This window comes from Embiotoca jacksoni, unplaced genomic scaffold (genome assembly GCF_022577435.1).
Source record: "Embiotoca jacksoni isolate LCO1_2020_lvr unplaced genomic scaffold, fEmbJac1.0.p SCAF_5, whole genome shotgun sequence".
Lineage (NCBI taxonomy): Eukaryota > Metazoa > Chordata > Actinopteri > Embiotocidae > Embiotoca > Embiotoca jacksoni.
Window position 1 is genome coordinate 13,084,137 of NW_027185403.1, and position 19,323 is coordinate 13,103,459.

At 42.6% G+C, this 19,323-nt stretch overlaps 3 protein-coding genes across 5 annotated transcripts; 1 reads left to right on the top strand and 2 right to left on the bottom strand.

The window, feature by feature from the left end:
* Positions 1-31: 31 nt before the first annotated feature.
* fut11 (fucosyltransferase 11 (alpha (1,3) fucosyltransferase)) lies at positions 32-7,419 on the bottom strand. 2 transcript variants are annotated; one of them, XM_069170500.1, is made up of 5 exons: positions 7,204-7,419; positions 2,938-3,276; positions 2,447-2,827; positions 1,237-1,859; positions 32-1,082 (listed from the first exon to the last, which is right to left on the bottom strand). In XM_069170500.1, exons 2-5 carry the CDS (start codon positions 3,274-3,276, stop codon positions 932-934), a joined length of 1,494 nt encoding a protein of 497 aa, XP_069026601.1. In that variant the 5' UTR covers positions 7,204-7,419; the 3' UTR covers positions 32-931. The 2 variants fall into 2 exon arrangements, with proteins under 2 accessions (XP_069026601.1, XP_069026600.1); XM_069170499.1 differs by lacking the exon at positions 7,204-7,419 and adding an exon at positions 3,489-3,614.
* rab9b (RAB9B, member RAS oncogene family) lies at positions 6,163-10,783 on the top strand. Its single transcript, XM_069170503.1, has 2 exons — positions 6,163-6,230; positions 7,517-10,783. Exon 2 carries the CDS (start codon positions 7,597-7,599, stop codon positions 8,203-8,205), a length of 609 nt encoding a protein of 202 aa, XP_069026604.1. The 5' UTR covers positions 6,163-6,230; positions 7,517-7,596; the 3' UTR covers positions 8,206-10,783.
* A 382-nt stretch (positions 10,784-11,165) lies between these two features.
* On the bottom strand, positions 11,166-18,380 carry plp1a (proteolipid protein 1a). 2 transcript variants are annotated; one of them, XM_069170502.1, is made up of 7 exons: positions 18,280-18,380; positions 15,972-16,158; positions 15,686-15,842; positions 15,182-15,350; positions 13,916-13,989; positions 13,752-13,817; positions 11,166-11,784 (listed from the first exon to the last, which is right to left on the bottom strand). In XM_069170502.1, the coding sequence occupies exons 1-7, from the start codon at positions 18,281-18,283 to the stop codon at positions 11,620-11,622; spliced, it is 822 nt and encodes a 273-aa protein (XP_069026603.1). In that variant the 5' UTR covers positions 18,284-18,380; the 3' UTR covers positions 11,166-11,619. The 2 variants fall into 2 exon arrangements, with proteins under 2 accessions (XP_069026603.1, XP_069026602.1); XM_069170501.1 differs by lacking the exon at positions 11,166-11,784 and adding an exon at positions 11,941-13,358.
* Positions 18,381-19,323: the final 943 nt, after the last annotated feature.

Here is a 19,323-nt window from a genome sequence, read left to right on the forward strand (position 1 = left end):
AGTGCAAACAGACTACTCTTGGCAAGTGGGGTTAAATATTATAATTTAGCAACAAGAAAATGTTAACTTCTTTTGCTCTTCATACAAAATACTGTGTTCATGATGGTTTGTTAACAAAATAAAATGATTTATATAAACCTGGTATAAACATGTCATACAAAAGTAGTGTGCAAGTTAACACAAGATTGCCATGGTGTCTCAAGCAGTTAAATGTTTTAGAAAAGCATGATTTCAAAATGATTGCACAAAGAGGATTTTAGCATAATGTAACAGAAAATATTCAGGGCAATATTCTAACATATCTACCACAAAAATTCAGAGCTGAGCTGTTCCTGAGAACGACCACATTTGCCTCGCTCTACTCCTCGGTAAAACAATATTTTCTTCGCAGTCACTTTAAATAGCGGTGTACATAAATGTGACTTTAGCTAATAACCATCAGCTACCTGGTGAGTTAACTGAAAAGGAGTTAATGCAGTTCATCGGCTTCTGTCTTGATGGTCTTCACACACAGTTAGGCAGAGCTCCCTCGATACAGAGGACAAGTCTTTGGCTCTGCCCCAGTCCAATGAAAGTCTGCATCCCGTGAGAACAACGGCACCGTACTGTATTAATGCTAACAATGCAAGGTGGAGTAAAGGCAATAATGGCACCTCAGTTATGGTAATAAAACAAGTTGAGAATATTAGCATATATCACTCTAAAATGTTATTTTCCCATTACTGAACATAAATGTATCATTTCAGCTGAATGGATTATCAAATTGGGTAGTAAAACTAAACTACTCACAGGGGTAAAGGGACTTTGGCTCAGGTGCAAAAATATGCAAAGTGTCTGCTTCGTTCCCTCATTTAAACAAAGGGGATGCATATTATGGGACACCCCTGTAATCCTGGATGTGCTCCATCCTCTGCCTGTTTCAGGGCCTGTGTCAGTGTTTTCCTCTGGCTCTGCTCACTGCCATGTTTTGAATGTGCTTCCACAGAAGCGAAGGGTCTGACTCGTTATGTCTTATCAGCGACTCCAGCCCCTCCGCTTGGTCGAGGCTCTGCCAGTAATCCTGGGGCCATATTTGCAACCATCTGTGGACAGATATACAAACGGATTAGGCTCATCGCAAAGGATATTTTAATTAGACTATTAAAACAGGCTGATTTCTGTTGTTATTATCTTTAAAATGCAGAAAATAGGACTGCTTTCACACCCGGCACAATGAATGATTTCAAATAAACTCACCCGTCGTCTGCAGGTAGATCTCGGACATCTCCGTACCCCGGGCTCGGCAGTGGGCATCCCATGTGAGATTTGGTGGCCATTTTAGGATGAGGAGGTTGAAACTTCTTTGGGGTTTTCCTATATGCTCGCTCTGCTGCTATTCGTGCATTCTCCTGGTCACACACATAACATTCAAACCCATTTAAGTAGTTGGGTTTACTCATGTCATTAACCCCCCACTCGCGGATCTCCAGTGCTTCCAGTAAATCAGCGTTCGTAATGTGCCTGTGGTTCTTGTACTCTAGATATTTTGCGTATTCTTCGTCGTTCTCATCCAGACGTTTGAGAAAGTCAGCAAGAGCTTTTGGTGAGGGGAAGTTATCTATGATGATTACTGAGCGGTCATTGGGCATCCAGTCCGCCACCACAGACGAGCCACGGTAGACGGGCACGCAGCCCTGATGGAGCGGCCGCCACAGCTTCTCCGTCATGTAATCTGGACACAGGCCGTTCTCTAGTGCCAGGTGGAACTTGTAGCGTGCAACAAAATTCATGAATTTGGGTTCCTCGCCTGTGGCAGTGGCCGTGTCCTCGAGATGTTCGGGCAGAGGTTTGTTGTTCAAGCATTTCCCATAAGAGTCCACCTGCAGAGAGACGAACAATGTGAGCGAGAGGAGAAAGACAGGGACACAGTTAGGACACATCTGGGAAGTGATTATTCACGAGAGCCACATTTAACGGTCGACGTAAAACTCGGACAAGACTTTGCCCGGATGGAAACTCACAAATATCACACTGAGGGCTTCATTTACAAATTATTTGCAGTTGCATTCATAAAGATCAAAGATTTTGACCTACTTATTAATGTTTAAGTAGAAATGGGGAAAACTCTGATTTTGAGATTTTCAGTGCAGCGAATATTTATTGTAAAGAGTGGCACAAAGAACAACCACAAACAAGACCATTAAATGTGATCTATTTCAAAACAAAACAACAAAAAATTAACAATACACTACCAAATTACAGATTATTACCACTCCTATTAAAAATATAACAAATAAAAACCCTGAAATCCCACACCAAGAATATAATTGATATATGTAATATTATTAGATTAATATTAAAATCTACAAAACAATTGCTGCTATTCCAGACCTTCTTGTAATTGGAAAATCTCCTTTACTAGCGTGATAGTGTAGTTGATATACAGCAGAACCTTTCTGCACTATACCTCAATGTACTTCATGAGTTCCCGGACATATCTGTCTCTGTCTGAGGGGACATCACAGTGAGACTGCATGTACAGGACAGGAGCCAGGCCCTCTCTCCTCAGGCGATTCTTCTCCTCCAGGGACACGGCTACGGGCTCCAGCAGGTACTCCAGAGAGGGCAGCCACTGAAGGGTCAGAGGGTAGTCGGACTCTCTGCGAAACGTGGCGGAATAATTAAACAGCTGGATCCCCGGTCCGTGAGAGAGGAGGTAGTTATTCATGGGTGACTCCTCATGGAACAGCGCCCAGGTCTGGTGGCGGAGCCGTGGAAGCGGTGCCTCGTACGCCCTGAAGTCTGTCCCGTAAAAGATGATGGATGCTGTCCGTTTGTACAGCTGGACCTTTCAAGATCAAACTCAAAAGATTAGCAAGAGGACAACTTGAGATGATAATTATTATTAACGTGCGGCATGCATCTTCCTTTTGCCTACGCCAAGAGCATCTCTGGTACCTTGCGGTTGCTGGTGACCAGGCAGGAGGACGTGGCGCAGTCAATGCGTTCAGTGTCCCCGGGAAAATGTGGGAACAAGCCCCCGCTCCACCACAGGATGATGGGCAGCTCCTTGTTATTGCGGCGGTCACTGTTCCCTGGTCCTTTGTATGAGGCGATGGAGGCAAACTCCATGTCTGACAGAGCACTCTGGGGCTGAAAGACTCCTCGGTCCACTGCGTCCAAGGCTTCCAGGTGAAGCTGGTCATCAGGGAAGGAGGCGAAGGAGACCCAGACCCAGCACAGGACAACAAAGAGCCCCAGACACACGCAGGGCAGCAGCCTGCTCCTACCTACCATCTACGGGGTTAAAAAAAAAAAGAGCACAGAAATGCGTTGCTAACTTTCTTATGTGTCTGCAGTACTTTTGAATACAGTCGTTTCTCTCAGCAGTTAAACAGCGTTTATTACTCAGCAAACAATCACACGACAATCATTACAAACATGTCATCATACGTGTCAGTATGTTCAGAGAATGCAGCGATATAGAAAACGTTAACACTGTTTCCTACCATTGTTTCTGCAGCATGAAGGCGCCGTTTTCTTTACTCTATAAACAAATATTTATGTGTAGCAACTCGCCGCAAAAGTAGGCTTTCATGAGCGGTGGTAACGGGACGCTGTCTGGGCAGCCAGCGGGTACAGCTGAGTTCTTCTTCTACGTTTCTGCACTTCTTCTTCTTCTACATCGGGTTGCAAACTAACCTGAGCTTTGCGCCACCTGCAGCTGAGGAGTGGGAATGTCTCATCTAAATATCAACAGTAACAACAGCGGCATAGTGTGCTGATAAATGTTCGGTTTGGGCAAATTCAACAATGATATTTATTTTTGCCACAATTTATTTAAAAAAAAAAATAATCATTTAATTAGATGACAATATGGTGAATGTAATTTAAGCAAAAGATGCTGACATGCTTACTAAAGTAATATGCAATTAACAACAGACTAATAAAAGGTTTTCTTTCATTCATCCCTTCATTTGATTTTCTGACCTGGTTTTGATTAAATAATGCAAGTAATAATCGTATCCAGATAAATTAAAGTTGTTCTAATAGGCTATGCACAATGATAGTTTTATACTCTCCCTTCAGAAGATACGATTTTAGCCTCGCTGTGTTTAGTTTCTTACTCTTGAGTTGTATTGTTCGCCTGTGCTTTCTAACTGTCCTGTTACTGTTAACTGTCAAGGAGCAAGATAGAGTTACTTCACTGATTTTGACTTGTTTTAAACGTTGGTGTAATTCTTACTGAAAGTCCTAATCCACTCAAAAAAATGTGTTTTGCTTATTGTTACTTATTTTGGATGTTTGAGGTTGACTGCAGATTCAGAGTTTGACACAAGGCTGTTTTCAATTTCTTCCCCTGAAGAGAGAAACATATTGTGTCTGGGTCTCATGTTTAAAACATGCGCAGACAATATGAATTTGTGACTTTGCAACTCGTTTAAAAGCCGGTCATGGTCCAACTTAGAACTTTTTCAAAAGTGTGAGATGAAAATGAACGTTTGCGTATTCATGAATTCTGGATTTCTTTACATGGGGTAGACATCTCCTTGATTTGTGCAAAAATCATATTCAGATTGATTTGATCTACTTATCAAAGACTTGTTCATGTCAATTTGCAGCCATTGTTCACCTTTTATAAATATGCATGTATCGCAGGTTACCAGCAGAACATTGCTTGCTAAATAGCATTGTGATAGTGGGAAACATGACATCAGAACTAAGTGAAAGTGGCAGATTATGATTTTAAGGAAAAAGTGGCTTTCTCAGGGTCAAATCTAATTAGACTGAAGGTTTTTGTTTGCTACTCTGGAGTTGGACACCTGCACTGAATCGACTCCACCCTTACTAAAGAGAAGTAGCATTCGAGTCTTCAGTCATGCATGCTCCACTCTGGTTTTCAGCACTGAATAAGTCATACTTCAGCTACAAAATGAGTTCAAACACACCTCAAAACTTTGCAAACACTGTTTGAAGACCAAAGAAGACCATGGAGTGCTGAATGTCATGGACCTTCCTCCACAATCACCTGAAGTCAACCCCACTGAGCACTTATAAGGGCACCTGAAGACTGAGAAGGCCAAGCTTTCATGACATCACTAAAGGCTCTTTGGAGCATTGTCAGATCACATTGGGACAAATGTCACAAGGACAGATACGGGAGATCATTCCTGCCGACCGCAATAAGACTGTACAATAACTCACCTCTGGCAAAATCCATCACACAACAATAACACTGTTGTCTGTGTTCTTGGTTGTTTGTATATAATATATATAGATATATACTGTACTGTATATACTGTATATACTGTGAATTTTATATTTTATATTTTTACTGCTATTTTACTGCTATTTTATTGCTTCCTATTATTCTATTATTATCTATTGCTTCCTGTATGCTGCTGTAGCGATAAAATTTCCCCTCGGGGATTAATAAAGTAACTATCTAACCTAACCTAACCTACGCTCAAATGTTTCTGTAGAAGCATAAGGGGAACAGGCCAAATACTACGCTATATAATGTTAAAATCCATGTACACTTTTCAGAGAGCCAACTTTTCCCTGATTTGTAATGAAACACGGCCTATTAAATTCAAAACGAATGCAAAATTGATGAATTTTCACTCTTGGTCTTAAGCAGGGGTGTCAAACTCATTTTAGCTAAGGGGCCACATACTGCCCACTTTGATCTCAAGTGGGTCAGACCAGTAAAATCATAGCATAATAACGCAGACAATATTTCTCTTTGTTTAAATCATTGGTGAAGGTTTTTGGATGATAAACCCTATTTTAAGGTCTTTCTACAATAAACTAGAAACATAAAGACCAAAAACTCAGACATCAGCCCATTTACGCTGTTTTTGAAGCAATTACTGGATCGATTAACAAAAACCAAAAAAAAACCACGTTTGTACTCATAAACCTCCATTTTCTCATAGAAATACAATTTATGTCTTTCTGTAATTTTCACACTTAGCAAAGTCATCCGGCGGGCCGGATCTGGCCCGCGGGCCGTATGTTCGACACCCCTTAAGCTTGCTCTATATTTCAACACCTCACGGTTGTGTCGTCATTTTTTTTTTTGGGGGGGGGGGGGAGCAGTTAAATCGACGGGCTTTAGGACCCCCGCTCCGTCCGGGCCGGCGCGCACGTGCGCCCCTTTTCGGTGGGGCGGGCGCGTCACGACACCGACGCTCGGTCAGATGTCGGGGAGCGGGGCAGACCACGCGACGCTCAACACCGGGAACAGGGTGAGCGAAAAACACACATTTATATCTATATATCTATCACACGCATTCAGCCGAAGACACGTCACGTCGCTGGGACATTTCGTCCTCGTTCATTCCGACGACAGACTGAAGCTAACGGTTAGCCTGACCGGGCCGGGATGTCAACAAGCCGTCAGACGAGCCGGGCTAGCTTGTTTAAACCGCGACGCGGTGCAGCCGCTTTATCATCTGCAGCGCGGACGGCTGTCTGCTGCCCGCTCCGGTTCCCAGTCAACTTCTGCTTTGAAGACACTTTTTTTGGGGGGGCGGGGGGATAGTTTGACAACGAAAGAGTTTACTTAAGAGTTTGTTTTTGTTTCTCCCCCCCATCAGCCACACTTGACAACAAGCTGATCCATGTTTGCGCAATGGTCGTTTCCAGACTCTGCTTTTGATCTATCCTCCCCCCCTGATGACCTCTTTATACACATGCCGTGAAACAAATCTTGTTTAAAAAAAAATAAATAAATAAATATTTGAGGCATTGTTTCCTCATACCATTATAAGTATTTGGTGCAGCACCCAAGCCGATTGTAAAATCATCGTGGAGAGCATCAAAACAAACGAAATGACTTTTCCCAGATCTAACATGGTAGATGTTGCCCAGTGCACTTCTTTAGCAAGTTTTGTCTTTAAGCTTTTTGGGATTATTTTAATCATCCCTAGTTTTTCTGAATTTTTTTTTTTGGAAAGTTTTACGCTATTGTTAAAATAATGCCACAAAAAAACAACAACCTGAAACACATAAAATGTTCTTGGGAAAGAGACCCCCCCCCACACCCCCCCTCCCCCCTCAAATCTTCCACCAAACGTGTGCACCTAATTTAAGGAAAATGCTGTTTTAGGACCGATGTTTATGCCTTTAATAACTGGCACCTGTTGGCTTTAACGAGGCACAGTGCACATTATGTTGACAGTCATGGGTCAGTATCACTGTGCCATGTGGTAAACAGACCTTTCGTAGTCATCTCGGTCCTTCACCCCGGTCATTCTGTCCCTGAAAATAGTCAACCATTGCACATCTCTTATACGGTATGGTTTGCAATCCTCAGAAAAAGGTTTATTTCAGGTTGAATACTGATGTTGCTGCAGTATTTTCCTGCAGTTGTCTAGACCGAATCGCGATTTACATCACAGCCTGGTTTGGGTGTTGAACATTTTTTTTGGAGAAGTCTGTAGCTTTCGTTTCCTTTTTCCTGATCATGATTTACGTTTCTCTCTTCGTTGTCTGTCGAGTATTTATTTACCGTGGTTCTTCCTCTTTCTAGGTTAAAGTGACCCTGGTCTGCCACCTGCTGCGGAGGCCTGGAACCCTGTGAGCAGGCCTTGCTGGGTGGGAGGAAGCAGGATGAGTGGGAAGAGCCTGCTGCTGAAGGTGATCCTGCTGGGAGACGGCGGAGTGGGCAAGTCCTCCTTGATGAACCGCTATGTCACGGACCGTTTCGACTCCCAGTCCTTTCACACCATCGGCGTGGAATTCCTTAACCGGGACCTGGAGGTGGACGGGCGTCTGGTCACTCTTCAGATCTGGGACACGGCAGGTCAGGAACGCTTCAAGTCTCTACGCACACCCTTCTACCGGGGAGCAGACTGCTGCCTGCTCACTTTCGCTGTGAACGACCTGCAGAGCTTCCAAAACCTCGGCTGCTGGAAGAAGGAGTTCATGTACTACTCCGATGTTAAAGACCCCGAGCGGTTCCCCTTCGTGGTGCTCGGTAATAAGGTAGACATGGAGCAGAGGGAGGTGGGGGAGGACGAAGCACGGGCTTGGTGTGAAGAGAATGGCTGCTGTCCTTACTTTGAGACCAGTGCTAAAGATGACACAAATGTCACAGCTGCATTCGAGGCAGCTGTCAGGGAAGTCCTGGCTGCCGAGGACCAGATTGACCACGCACTCTTGAGCAATACCATTGATCTCCATGGCAACCGCAAAACCTCTCGTGCGTCTTGCTGCTGATTCTGCAGGTGTGAATCCACCTCGTCTTAATCTCTCTGGCTGAAACTCGCCTGTGGTCGTTTTAAAAGCCAGTCGGATATCGTTTATGGTATGTGTACTGTAGGTACAAGGTACTGAGTGCAGTATCTCCTAAAGATAGTGTGGATAAGATCCAGCTGCTCTGAGGAAGGTGGTGTCAAGGATTCAGCTGGTGTCTAGATTGTTGAATTATTGCTCCTTCCGAGGTACAGGCACACTCATCTCCTGTGCTCGACCTGCTTTCAGTGGTATCGCACAAAATGGTTTTTTTTTTCCCAGCTTCAACTTTGTGTCTGCCAATGCAGGGGTTGTATCAAACACTGCGTTTATAGCATTTACATTAATCAAAAATAATAAAATGTCAAATGAATACAGCGGAGGGAGAGAATATGCCAGTCCCGTCTTGAAGAGCACACGCTAACGTTCGCACAGTAACATACAGTTGCAACTGTAACTTTCTATCCGAGTCGATTGATGAGTGAATACAACATTACATTCGCTTTTTTTTTTTTTATCTGACATGTTAGCAGTTATTGGAGAACTAATGTTTTTTTTGTTTGTTTTTTTTTTTCTTGGCACAGACTGTGTCTGTGAATGACTGTTCCCAAACCAGGCAAATACTGATCTTAAGAACTTGACATCACTAAGATAATCTGACTGCAGGTACTGGGAATTTAAATGACTGCTGCTCTCAAAAGAAAGACAACCTTGTTTGTCTTCGACTGGAAGGGAATGGTGAGCTTTAATCTTGCAGCTCTGACTGTGAGCGTTGGGTACGAGCTATTTTGGCACTCTTACCTATTTTATTATATGTTTTTACCACGGCACTGCCTTGTAGCTGCACGTGTCAGGGAATCGGCCATTATCATTTTTATTTCCTGTATAATTTATGCATGGTACTGTTATACCAGACACGGTACGGTCAGTTTTCCTCAAAATTCAGAAGTAGTACTGCTTTTACCTCTCTTTTAAAGCGTTTATTTCTCTACGAAGCACTTTTTTTTTTTAACGTTTTTTTTTTTTTTTTTGTCTGATATTGGGCTTCAGTGTTCGATCAGGGACAGATTAAAGTCTCTTTTCCTGAAGAGTGGAGGCGGTTCTAATCATCAATGGCATCGTGGTAATCCTGTGTCTGCCTTGTTGATTGCGTATATGTAGGCGTTAACATTCCAGTCCTTCAGCTTTGCCTTGTCGTGAGGCTCCCCTGTACTTCACTGCTTTATGACACACACTTTATCCTGTCAATCTGGTCATTATAGGTCTCGTCTGAATGTGAAATAGCCTGAGCACAAGGATAATGCTATTACGTCCAATGTGTGGAGTGTGCACCACTTCCCCCTATCCATTCATATGGTATTGAGTGAAACGTACGACGTGAGTATTCTGACAACTTCATAACGTTTCCTTGTTTTCAGCTGGTCGGTATGCTACTTTTATGTAATGGGTTTTACATCCTGCTTTACTTGCTACAGGTACATTTGACGTTTGCCCCTGTGGTTTTACCGCTGCTGGCCACAGGCCTCTGTTGTCCGTGTGTGTTTAGACATGGCGGATTCTTCAAACTGATGTCTAATTTCATTGTCGTCACTATTTCGATTTCCAGAAGAGCATTCCCTGTCACGTCTTCTCAACCAAGCGGTCCTTGATCGCACGATGTCACTACGGTTGTCATCACGGCCCCGTGTTCTCATCCCTTTGTCTGTGGTGTTGCTGGTTTTGTGTCGTATGTCAGCCTGAGATCACAGCGTTTTGCCTTCCGAGTCAGAAATGCGATCCTTTTTCAGCGTGCATGCACATTGATGGTGAACTTTACAAGAGCGTCACTGTGAAAGTGAACCAAATCCAATCAGGTACTGTCACATTCACTTGTTACATGGTTCTCTGTAGGCTCAGCTTGTTCACACACGATTGCTGTTCAGAGTGTATAAAGTGTGTTTGACTGCCGGTCCTCACAAACTACGAGAGGAACTTTACAAACTGTGAACTGAATCGGGCATTTTAGGAAAATCAAACTGGTAGCCGACATAAACTCAAAAGCAAAAAATGAGGGCTGTTAGTTTTTCGGTGTTAATGTCTTGATGATCTTTACAATAACCATTTCAGTTGTTTTCCTGCTCAGAATATGTAGCCTACCACAGTGTTTACCTAAACTCTGATATTTATAAACTGGTAGCATAACCTGCACTATGTTGCACTCATGATACTGTCTCTTCTATCACTGCAACCCTGCCTAATGTCAGTATTTTTTAATTGTTGCTGTAATATTTATGAATGTAATAACTAATTTCTGTGGGCTGTCCATAGTAATGGCTTATGTAAATTGCAAAGGGCATTCATTTTCTAATAATGTACGAAATGACACTGAACGTCTGTTTCACTGTCAGTGCTCAACCCATTGAGTGTGATTAAAGCTGTGTGGAAATGAGACCGTTCATCTTGGCTGTGTTGGTATAATGGATGACTTCCCTTGCTCCTCTTTTTGCACTACCAAGGATAAGACTGTGGTTCATGCGCTCCACTGCTTGGCTACAAATAAAACATGCAGTGTACCAAATGGAGACACCATCTTGTCTGTGGTTTTTGTGCCGATACTTTGAAAATCCACCAATGTGTGCGTCTTTAAACTTTGAAAACAAAAGCTCATATTTCACTGAAATGCATTGGTGTGCTGCTAGCTAGCTTTCCGCCTCATCTCTCGTTACTTCACTTCGGGGGGGGGGGGGGACCCCTGTATTTGCAGGAATAAGCAGCGGTGTTAAAAGGAAGTGTTTATATCTCTCACCAAGATCATGAGGAAAATACCGATGTCGAAATTTCACTCCAACATGTGTTTTGCTTCAGTTTCATTGCACAAGACCTTGAGAATCATTGAATGACCAAGTACGTAGGAGAGGCATCGAACGCTGCTCTTCTTCATGAAAAAAAAAATATCAGACATGTGCTGCATTTTCATTCTCCCTTCATTAAAAGAGGATATCAAGCATGCACTACATATTCTGAAAACAGACCTGGTCAGAAAAAAAATCACATCCTTTCAAAGTACATATTTGGGTAATATCTGACTTAAGGAAAAAAAAAAAAATCCATGAAGTACATAATCTGTAGACACTGGTCACATGCAGCACGCTGTATTAAAATATACAATATTGAGCCGTTACTCGGTTTAGAAAAGCAAACATTTCCAACTGCATTTGTACAGTTTTCCAACCTAGGAGTAAACGTACAATAGCCTATCTTTTAATGAAACCATTAAAATACAAAGGGATTCAATTAAACAAAATTCTACCAAGTAATAATCACTGAACTGGAACACTTTACAAAGGGGGATCATTTTGATGCTAAACTCAAATATAATAGTCGTCATCAAAAGCTCCTGCGGCATTACTGGAATTGCTGTCAGGAGATATCAAATGCGTTCGCAGGGTATGGAGAACACGGTGTCCCTCCTCTGTCCCTCTGCAGCCTCCTGTACAGGTCATAGCCTCTCCTCTCCTCTCTCGCCCTGCGCCTCAGCATCCTCAGGTACACCTGGTACACGGCCAAGTGAAGGGAACAGTGCACCTGTGGACACGAGAGGAGAGAATACAAAACACCTTACACAACACCTTGGCCCCTAGATGTGGCGGAGAGCCAGGCGTGGAGCACCAGTTTAACACCGACGCGACGCCAGACCCTGCACTTTCACACACAAAATGTTTTCAAAAGGCACTCGGCACAAACACTTCAAAGCGTTCTTTTTATTATCAAATATCACCAAACACACACACACGCACACAAAAAAAAGATAATCAGCCAGCTGCTACCTGACAAATCCACCGCTCAAGCTTCCCCCACGTGCAATAATCTACTTCTTATGTTGTTAGTATTACCCACAGTAAAAAGTATTAGTAGATTCAGCTACGATAAGTAAATGTGTTATACAATAACTACAACAAAATTCCTAAAGAATTAGAGACAAAACAAATCTGTCCTTTTCGATAAAGGTACTTTAGTCAAGCATTAATAGCAAGGCGGGCTATCGCACCTCAACAATTTGATTTTGGTCTAATATTATGAGGTTACTTAATAAGCAAGCACCTAGTGCTTTTGCCATCTCACAAGTTATGAGAAACAATTTCAGACCTCGCTAGACCTAAACAAGAATGTCCCTTTGTCTGTAAAAAAAACCCAATTCAAAAATAATCTAGAGTTCCTTCAGTCACCTCACTCTGAATCTATCACTTCCATTATTCGGGGGGAGGCAGGGGTCACGCAGCAGCGTGCGGATGGGTTGTGTGTGTGTGTGTGTGTGTGTGTGTGTGTGTGTGTCTGCTGTCCCAGAAGAGCGTCATTGAGGCTTTAGAAAGGTCTAACCCTCTCTTTGTCCAGAGGGCCCTCTCCCTTGACATGTAATATAACCCTTGGGAGAGACTCATGGCGCAGGTGGCCCCTAGAACTGGCTCCTTATTGGCTGGGCATGACTCCATTGTTGAGGCTTTTTCTCCAGCCCGTGAGAAAAGTCCTGAGGTCAGCGTGAGACAGCAACTGCAACTGCATGTTTGTCTGCAACTATGGCAACCAGATGTGATGTGAGGCATGATAGCCGTGGTAACTTCAAATCCCTATCCCCCCCCCCCAACAGCTGCATTCTACCTGCATCTGTTGCAAATTGGTGGTCATTTCTTACGCATGTTAATTTATTAGTGGTGCATTATTTGTGTCTTGAGGACAGTGGGAGAGAGAAAGGACACTAACTTTAGCATGTGACATGAGCAATAATTTACAAACATGTTGTAATATTGAATATGTAGCAGTGAAAATACTGAAATACGACTTCCTGTAGGTCAAAGGAGCCATTACAACCATAAAAAAACAAAAACAAAGGCAAAAAGGAAAAACAAAACAATAACATTCTTATAACAAGTAAAAAATATAAACAAGATTTTTTTTTTTCTAAAGTCCATGACCACAGGTGGATCAGTGCAGATGACGTGGAAGGAGAGAACAGTCGCCATCCCTTCAGATCCCCTTGTTGGTGGTAAAGTAGTAGAAAGAGTAGACGGGAAGCCGGTTGCCTAACACCGTGCACCTATGCCCTTTCTTCCCAGATACCGCAGAACTGCAAAGTTATAGGTGGTTGACACAGTATAGGTCAGCTATGAAAAGAGAAGCAGAAACAGGAAGAATCAGAAGAGAGTGAAAACAAAATCCACAACATCCTGGAACTCTACAAACAAGAACAAAACATGATTGTGCTAATGACTTTAATTTGATATCCATATAACAGCTTCTGTAATGGAGCATGCAAGTATAATGGGTGCACCATTTGCCTGCATGCCTGGAATACTACCAGACATTACAGCATTATTATGATGTTTGTGTCAGCTGAGAAAGAGGAACAGAGAGCAATAGTACAAGAGTCATAAGTCATGGAGGTCTGGGATGCCTCGCCACCCACACTTTGAGCGTCACCGAGTCACATGAACACTATTGTTGTGGACTGTAGACATGAAGTCAAACTGGCTCCAGTCTAAGCACAATCAACTCACCAGAGCCAAGAGAGTGATGCCCGCTCCGGCAAAGGCAGCAATGTAGAGGTCATAGGTCATCTGGTACTGATAGAAGGAAATTTGCATTAGTGATGATGACATGTTGTATTTCCAGCAAGTAAGAGAACACGACAGCGGAGCTTACATCGTTTCATGGTTCTTACCTCTCTGGTCTTGCAAACGGTGGACAGGGTCATACCACAAGCTTTCCCTGGTACGGCATTCCATGGCAAGAGCCCTGTTAAGAACCAAATTCATATACTTAATTCGAACCTTAATTACAGAGATAAAGATGGCTTTAGTATTTATTGTTGTACCGTCTCTATATCTCATGAGAAGGCCAAAATCAATAGTGCGTCAGTTCATTTTTTGAGTGCTTTCTGACTTCCCTACGTTGTCTCCGGCTACTCAGCTCAAAGCCCATTGGTTCCCACTTAAGACATAAACCCTTAAAATCTCTTATATCGCATCTTATTTTAATTTTTGTATTCAAAGACTTCTTTTCTTATCAAGGTTTTTATCAAACTTCACCCAAACAGGAGTGCATGTGTTGGAGGCTGTTTTCAGCTGCAGATTAACGCACATTTGATGTGCTAAGGAGTGTTTACACCCTCAAGACAGTGTGTGATGGACTCAGAAAATGCACTGCCCATGTTCATGGAGGAACAAGTCACCCAGCGGGACAGTGTGGCTCATTGTGTGGGAAATGTGTTTTTATCCACACGAAGGCTCCAGGGATGGCAGAGTTCGTCTGCTAGTACTTTTAGTCTAAAGTGATATATCTCAATTGCTATTGGCTGGTTTGCTACAAATTCTGGTGCAGAGATCCATAGTGCACAGGGCAAGAAGGAAAGTTCATATTTGGAGATTTTAGCGCAATGTCTGGAAATGCCATGAAACTTGATGCAAACATTAATAATTTATTCAAGATGTAATTTGGTCTTCTGACTTTTCCTTGAGTGCCGATCAGGTAAAATCTTTAAATCTATCAATTATTATTATAATTCATTTATTATTTACTTAATATGTGCAAAATAGCCTCAGCTGTACTTTGTGTTTAGTGCCAATCATTAGCATCCCAATACACTAAAGAAAGATGGAAATATGGTGAACGTTTGCCTGCCAATCATCAGCAAGTCGCCTGCCATTGGGAGCACAGCATGCCGAGGTTAGCATTTAGCACCTGTACCTAGGTGCAGCTTACTGCAGACCCCTAGTCTACTTAATAACTTTTTGACCCTAATGGATGTCGATGGCATGGATGAATAAGCCATATCACGCTCTAGTTACACATGCCTTTAGTAAGTAACAATTCATCAGTAATATTGGTCTGCTCAAGGGATTTATTGGCATTAAGATACATTAAAAATATCACCAGACTCATCAGCAAGTCAGTAACATTGATTGTCACAAACGGAGTTCTTTGTTACCGTATTGTCTTGCATCAACACAGAGCTGGTTGATACTTGCTGGCGTCTCAGTCAGAACATCAATGGTGTGGCAGGTGGCATCCATGTTGTAGAAGAAGTAGACGGGCAAGGCCGAGAAGGCGAACACCAACAGCCACAGTACAGCGAGTACATATGTCATCACTATAAACTACACACAGGAAGCAGAATAAACATTAGGGTGCATCATTATAATAAACATTAAGTGATCTAAAAAAAAGCACTGAGTCACTTTATGGCCACATTAAAACATTTTCTGATTAGCTTTACTTCTTATCTCACTCTTCTTTTCTGCTCCTCTTCTTCCAACCACTCAGTCTTTCCCCAACCACTCAACCACACACTGTATGCTTATCTTTGCATGTTCCCAAAGGATTTTAGGAGCTTTGAGATTTTCAGCTCAGCACCCACCAGGGAGTGATATGTGCATTAATCCCATGCAATCTCTCAAATCCCCTTTACTTGTCCCACTCTGGGCCCTCTCACCGAGGAGCTGAGGCAGCGGCCGCACATGGTGCTCCTGAACTCTCCAAAGGTTTGCTTGGCAGCGCTTGTGGTGTAGAAGCCCTCAGCCAACAGCACGATGCAGTAGAGGAAGAAAAAGGAGGCCAAACCATAGATGACATACTGGAAATACTGAATGCTGACAGGGAGAGGACAAGGAAAAAGGAAACGGTCAAGAGCAGGGTAATGCAGAACATAAACCTTCAAAATAGAGACTACATCCCGAGAAATCCCGCTCTAACGATGGAAACAGAGTTTTACGACTTACATGTAGGCGAGGGTGATGTAGTCCTGAAGGTTACGGGCAAAGTACGTCTCGATGAGTCTCTCTGTCTCTGTGAGTGCCTGGTGCCCACAACCGCAGAAGAGGGCAATGCCCGAGAAGCACAGCAGCGTGGCGACGAGGGAGCAATATGGGACCCCACCCAAACAGCGCATACAGCAGTCATAGCAACCTATTAGTGAAGACGCAGCATCATCAGAGTCAGGGCACATTATCAACAGTTGCAGTGCACAGCAGAAAGAAAAACTATTCTATTCAAATGTACAAATTATGTAGAGTAATAGGTGGTTTCTTGTAAGGAAGAAATTTCTGTTTATGCTCGATCCACTTAGTTAATACGGACTTAAGTGACAACTTGTAAAAGGATTAGTTCAACAAAATGTATTGTCACATAACTCCAATCAAGGCCAAGCAGAGGTTGTCTTGGTTTTGGTTGTCTGGCTTCAGATGTGCCACGATGAGATTTTTCCCTCCACCCAAATACAGAGTGGAAATTAATTGCAATTCAAGAATAAATTAATTATTGATTTTTTTTTTTTTTTTTTTTTTTTTTTTTTTAATGTAAAAATGTCCAACCAAGAAGTAACCAAAAGTTGTGTTTTACTCAAGATATTCAACAGCAACTTCTCCCTCAAGACTGTTTTAATCCGATGCTCGATAATTTCCTAGTTTCATGGTCATATTTTTCTCTGGTAGAAAGCAGATCCCAAAGAAATGTGCCAGAGTAACATGGATTGACTCATGTTTTTATGGTGTAAACACCAATCAAATTTCTACTGAAGTGGGTTGGAGGCAGAAATCTCCAGAGATAGTTATCTCAGAACCTAAGCACATACAATTGAAAATATCTTCATGACTAGATAACACGAAGGGTAAATACGATTAAAAAAAAAAGGACAGCCAACTGAACTGACCTTTTAAAGAAAAACTGCTTATACTGCTTCGTCACTTTAGATCGAGCTGCAGTTGTAAACACTTAAAGTTCACTTGGTAAAAGCTGTGCATACTCCCTAATGGTCATGTGCTGTTTGAATGGATGCCAAGAGCCAAAGGCATTGGGATGGTTCTGCTCTGACCCCATCTCACACCCTGACTCCATTCACCAGCCAGCATGGAGAGTGTGAGAAAAGAGGGAGGACGAAGAGGAGAGACAAAGTGAAACAGAAAGAGAGGCTGCTTTTGTGACTGGAGAGACAACAGTCTTTGTCCCACAGCATCATGGGGGTACAAGGGCCACCAATGTCAAGCAAACAAAAGGCCAGAGGCACCTCTTGGCTTGACACACACATGCACACACTCTTAGACTTCCTTCTGAGTAGACACAGGAACAAGAAAGTGATAGTGGCGAACTGCCAGTGCTGGAAGAGGATGGAGAGGCAAATCTATAAAAAAAAACAACACACAATGCAACTGTGTGCATGGGTGCCATTACACGCTTGCATGCATGCAGGCATCCACACAGACACGCACAATGGCAGCGGACAGACTGGTTGGTACCATTACAGTAAACACAGATGGCAGGAGGGGCAAATAGATAGCTCTTTAATTGGACATGTCTACATGGCTTTGTTGGCCTTCTGTGCGGCTGAGACATGCAAACTGGGATCACTGTTGTAACTTTTCTAAAGTAAGGAAGAGGAAGTTTTAAAAGGATGACTTAAGAGAACACAAGCCAAGATTATGGTATTGTGACATTACTAAATAAATTAAATTAGGACAATATTCTAAATGTGTGTACAAAGAAGTGTGGTAACCACAAATAGGCTACAAAATAGACAAGCAGCTATGAGATTATGCACATAACCCGTGTGTTTAAACCCTATCTAACCATGACTATCCCTTTCAGGTGCACCGTGTAACAATTAACTAATTAAGACATCAGCAGCATGAACAACCAGCTGACGCACTGCGAGCCTCTGCGGCCCACTGTCTCCTGATTGTGACCCAAAGGAAAACACGAACCCGGTAAAACTCGTCCATGGTCAAAAAAATAAATAAAAAGGCCAAGTTCGCCTCGAAAAAATTGAGAAAGATTGCAACCGAAACTAAATGCGACAAGGCTCCTCTGAAAGTAGCCCTGCCACCTCAAGCATGAAATAAATCTCATAATATATCAGTGGAGAATAAGCCGGTGAGTAGCCGACCTCTAAACTGGCACACAAAAAAAAAAACTTTCTGATGCGCTCTCACAGTCCCACTTATATCAGCGGCAAATCACATACAATAAAAAGGACATTTGAAACTAAAAAATATGCTAAAAGCCAATAAAAGTATGGCAGCTGGAGTTTCTTACCCATGTCTGGAAGGATGCGTTCAGGACTTGTTGGTTAAAGCCGCCTGCACCGCAGCTGGTCCGCTGATGATATGCGGAACTTGTACTCGGCCCCCGTATATCAATCTCAACTCGCGTTCTGTTCCCCCAACAATGGACAGACCCGCTGATGACTGCAAGTGCAATCTTAAAGAAACAATGTCGCTTTTCAATGAACCTCAAGGCGGAGAATAATGAGGGGGTCGGGGTTCTTAAACTTGCAGACATTTACTAAGTTCATTGTTGACGCTTATTGGCATACAGAGAGGCAACTTCTTATGCAAATACCACAACAGGGACATTTTTCACATGAAAAACTGAACTTTACTTCTTGTGCTGTGAGTTAGTCATCCAAAATTTAGGCCTTAATAATCAGAGGATCCCCAAGGCCTTTGGTTTTAAAAGCCCAAGTGGCAACATTTCCCTTGCCACCCAAATGAGAAATGAATGATGCAGAAAGAATGCTGATGAGATGCAGTGAACAGTGTTTGTCTGAGATTACAATATCTCATCAGTTTAGGCCTGTGGACAGCAGTCAGGTCTTCAGACGTAGGATATTGTGAGATACTATCTGATAGACTACAGTGTTTGAGATATAGCTCTGAACATGAAAGATCTGACATCGACAACTGTCAAAACTGATATGTGCTTTATCATTTCTCTCAATGGCTCTAATGTTCCCTTAAAAGCAAACTTGTGGCATCAACATTTGTGTTGAACTTATGATGAAGTGCAGCTGGATAATTGAGAGACAACAAAAGGCATATCTCTGCATCTCTACAGCTCTTTTTTGATGAGAGAAACATCAGTGGTATTTAAATTGCTCTCCATTGTTAAGTAATGTGTTATCATGAAAGCCCTGATGTGTATCTTATAAATATTCCACTGGGTATTTGGGTGGATGCCAGCTCCCTTTGTATGTCAATGCGAACTCATGCAACCCCTTTAACCCACAATCAAATGTTCAGGGTGAGAAGTAAAGAAAAGTGAATTTGATTCAAATGAAATGTGCCGTGAGTGAAGCAG

Bases quoted from the DNA above. Each gene is read 5' to 3' on its own strand.
- fut11 (XM_069170499.1), bottom strand. The intron at 2,828-2,937 runs GTACCAGAGATG...TGATCTTGAAAG, and splicing joins TGGTCACCAGCAACCGCAAG to GTCCAGCTGTACAAACGGAC. The intron at 1,860-2,446 runs GTATAGTGCAGA...GTCTCTCTGCAG, and splicing joins AACTCATGAAGTACATTGAG to GTGGACTCTTATGGGAAATG.
- rab9b (XM_069170503.1), top strand. From the start codon at position 7,597: ATGAGTGGGAAGAGCCTGCTGCTGAAGGTGATCCTGCTGGGAGACGGC.
- plp1a (XM_069170502.1), bottom strand. The intron at 13,990-15,181 runs GTAACAAAGAAC...GGTTCTTAACAG, and splicing joins TGTTGATGCAAGACAATACG to GGCTCTTGCCATGGAATGCC. The intron at 11,785-13,751 runs GTGAGTTGATTG...TCGTGTCCACAG, and splicing joins GCATCACTCTCTTGGCTCTG to GTGCACTGTTCCCTTCACTT.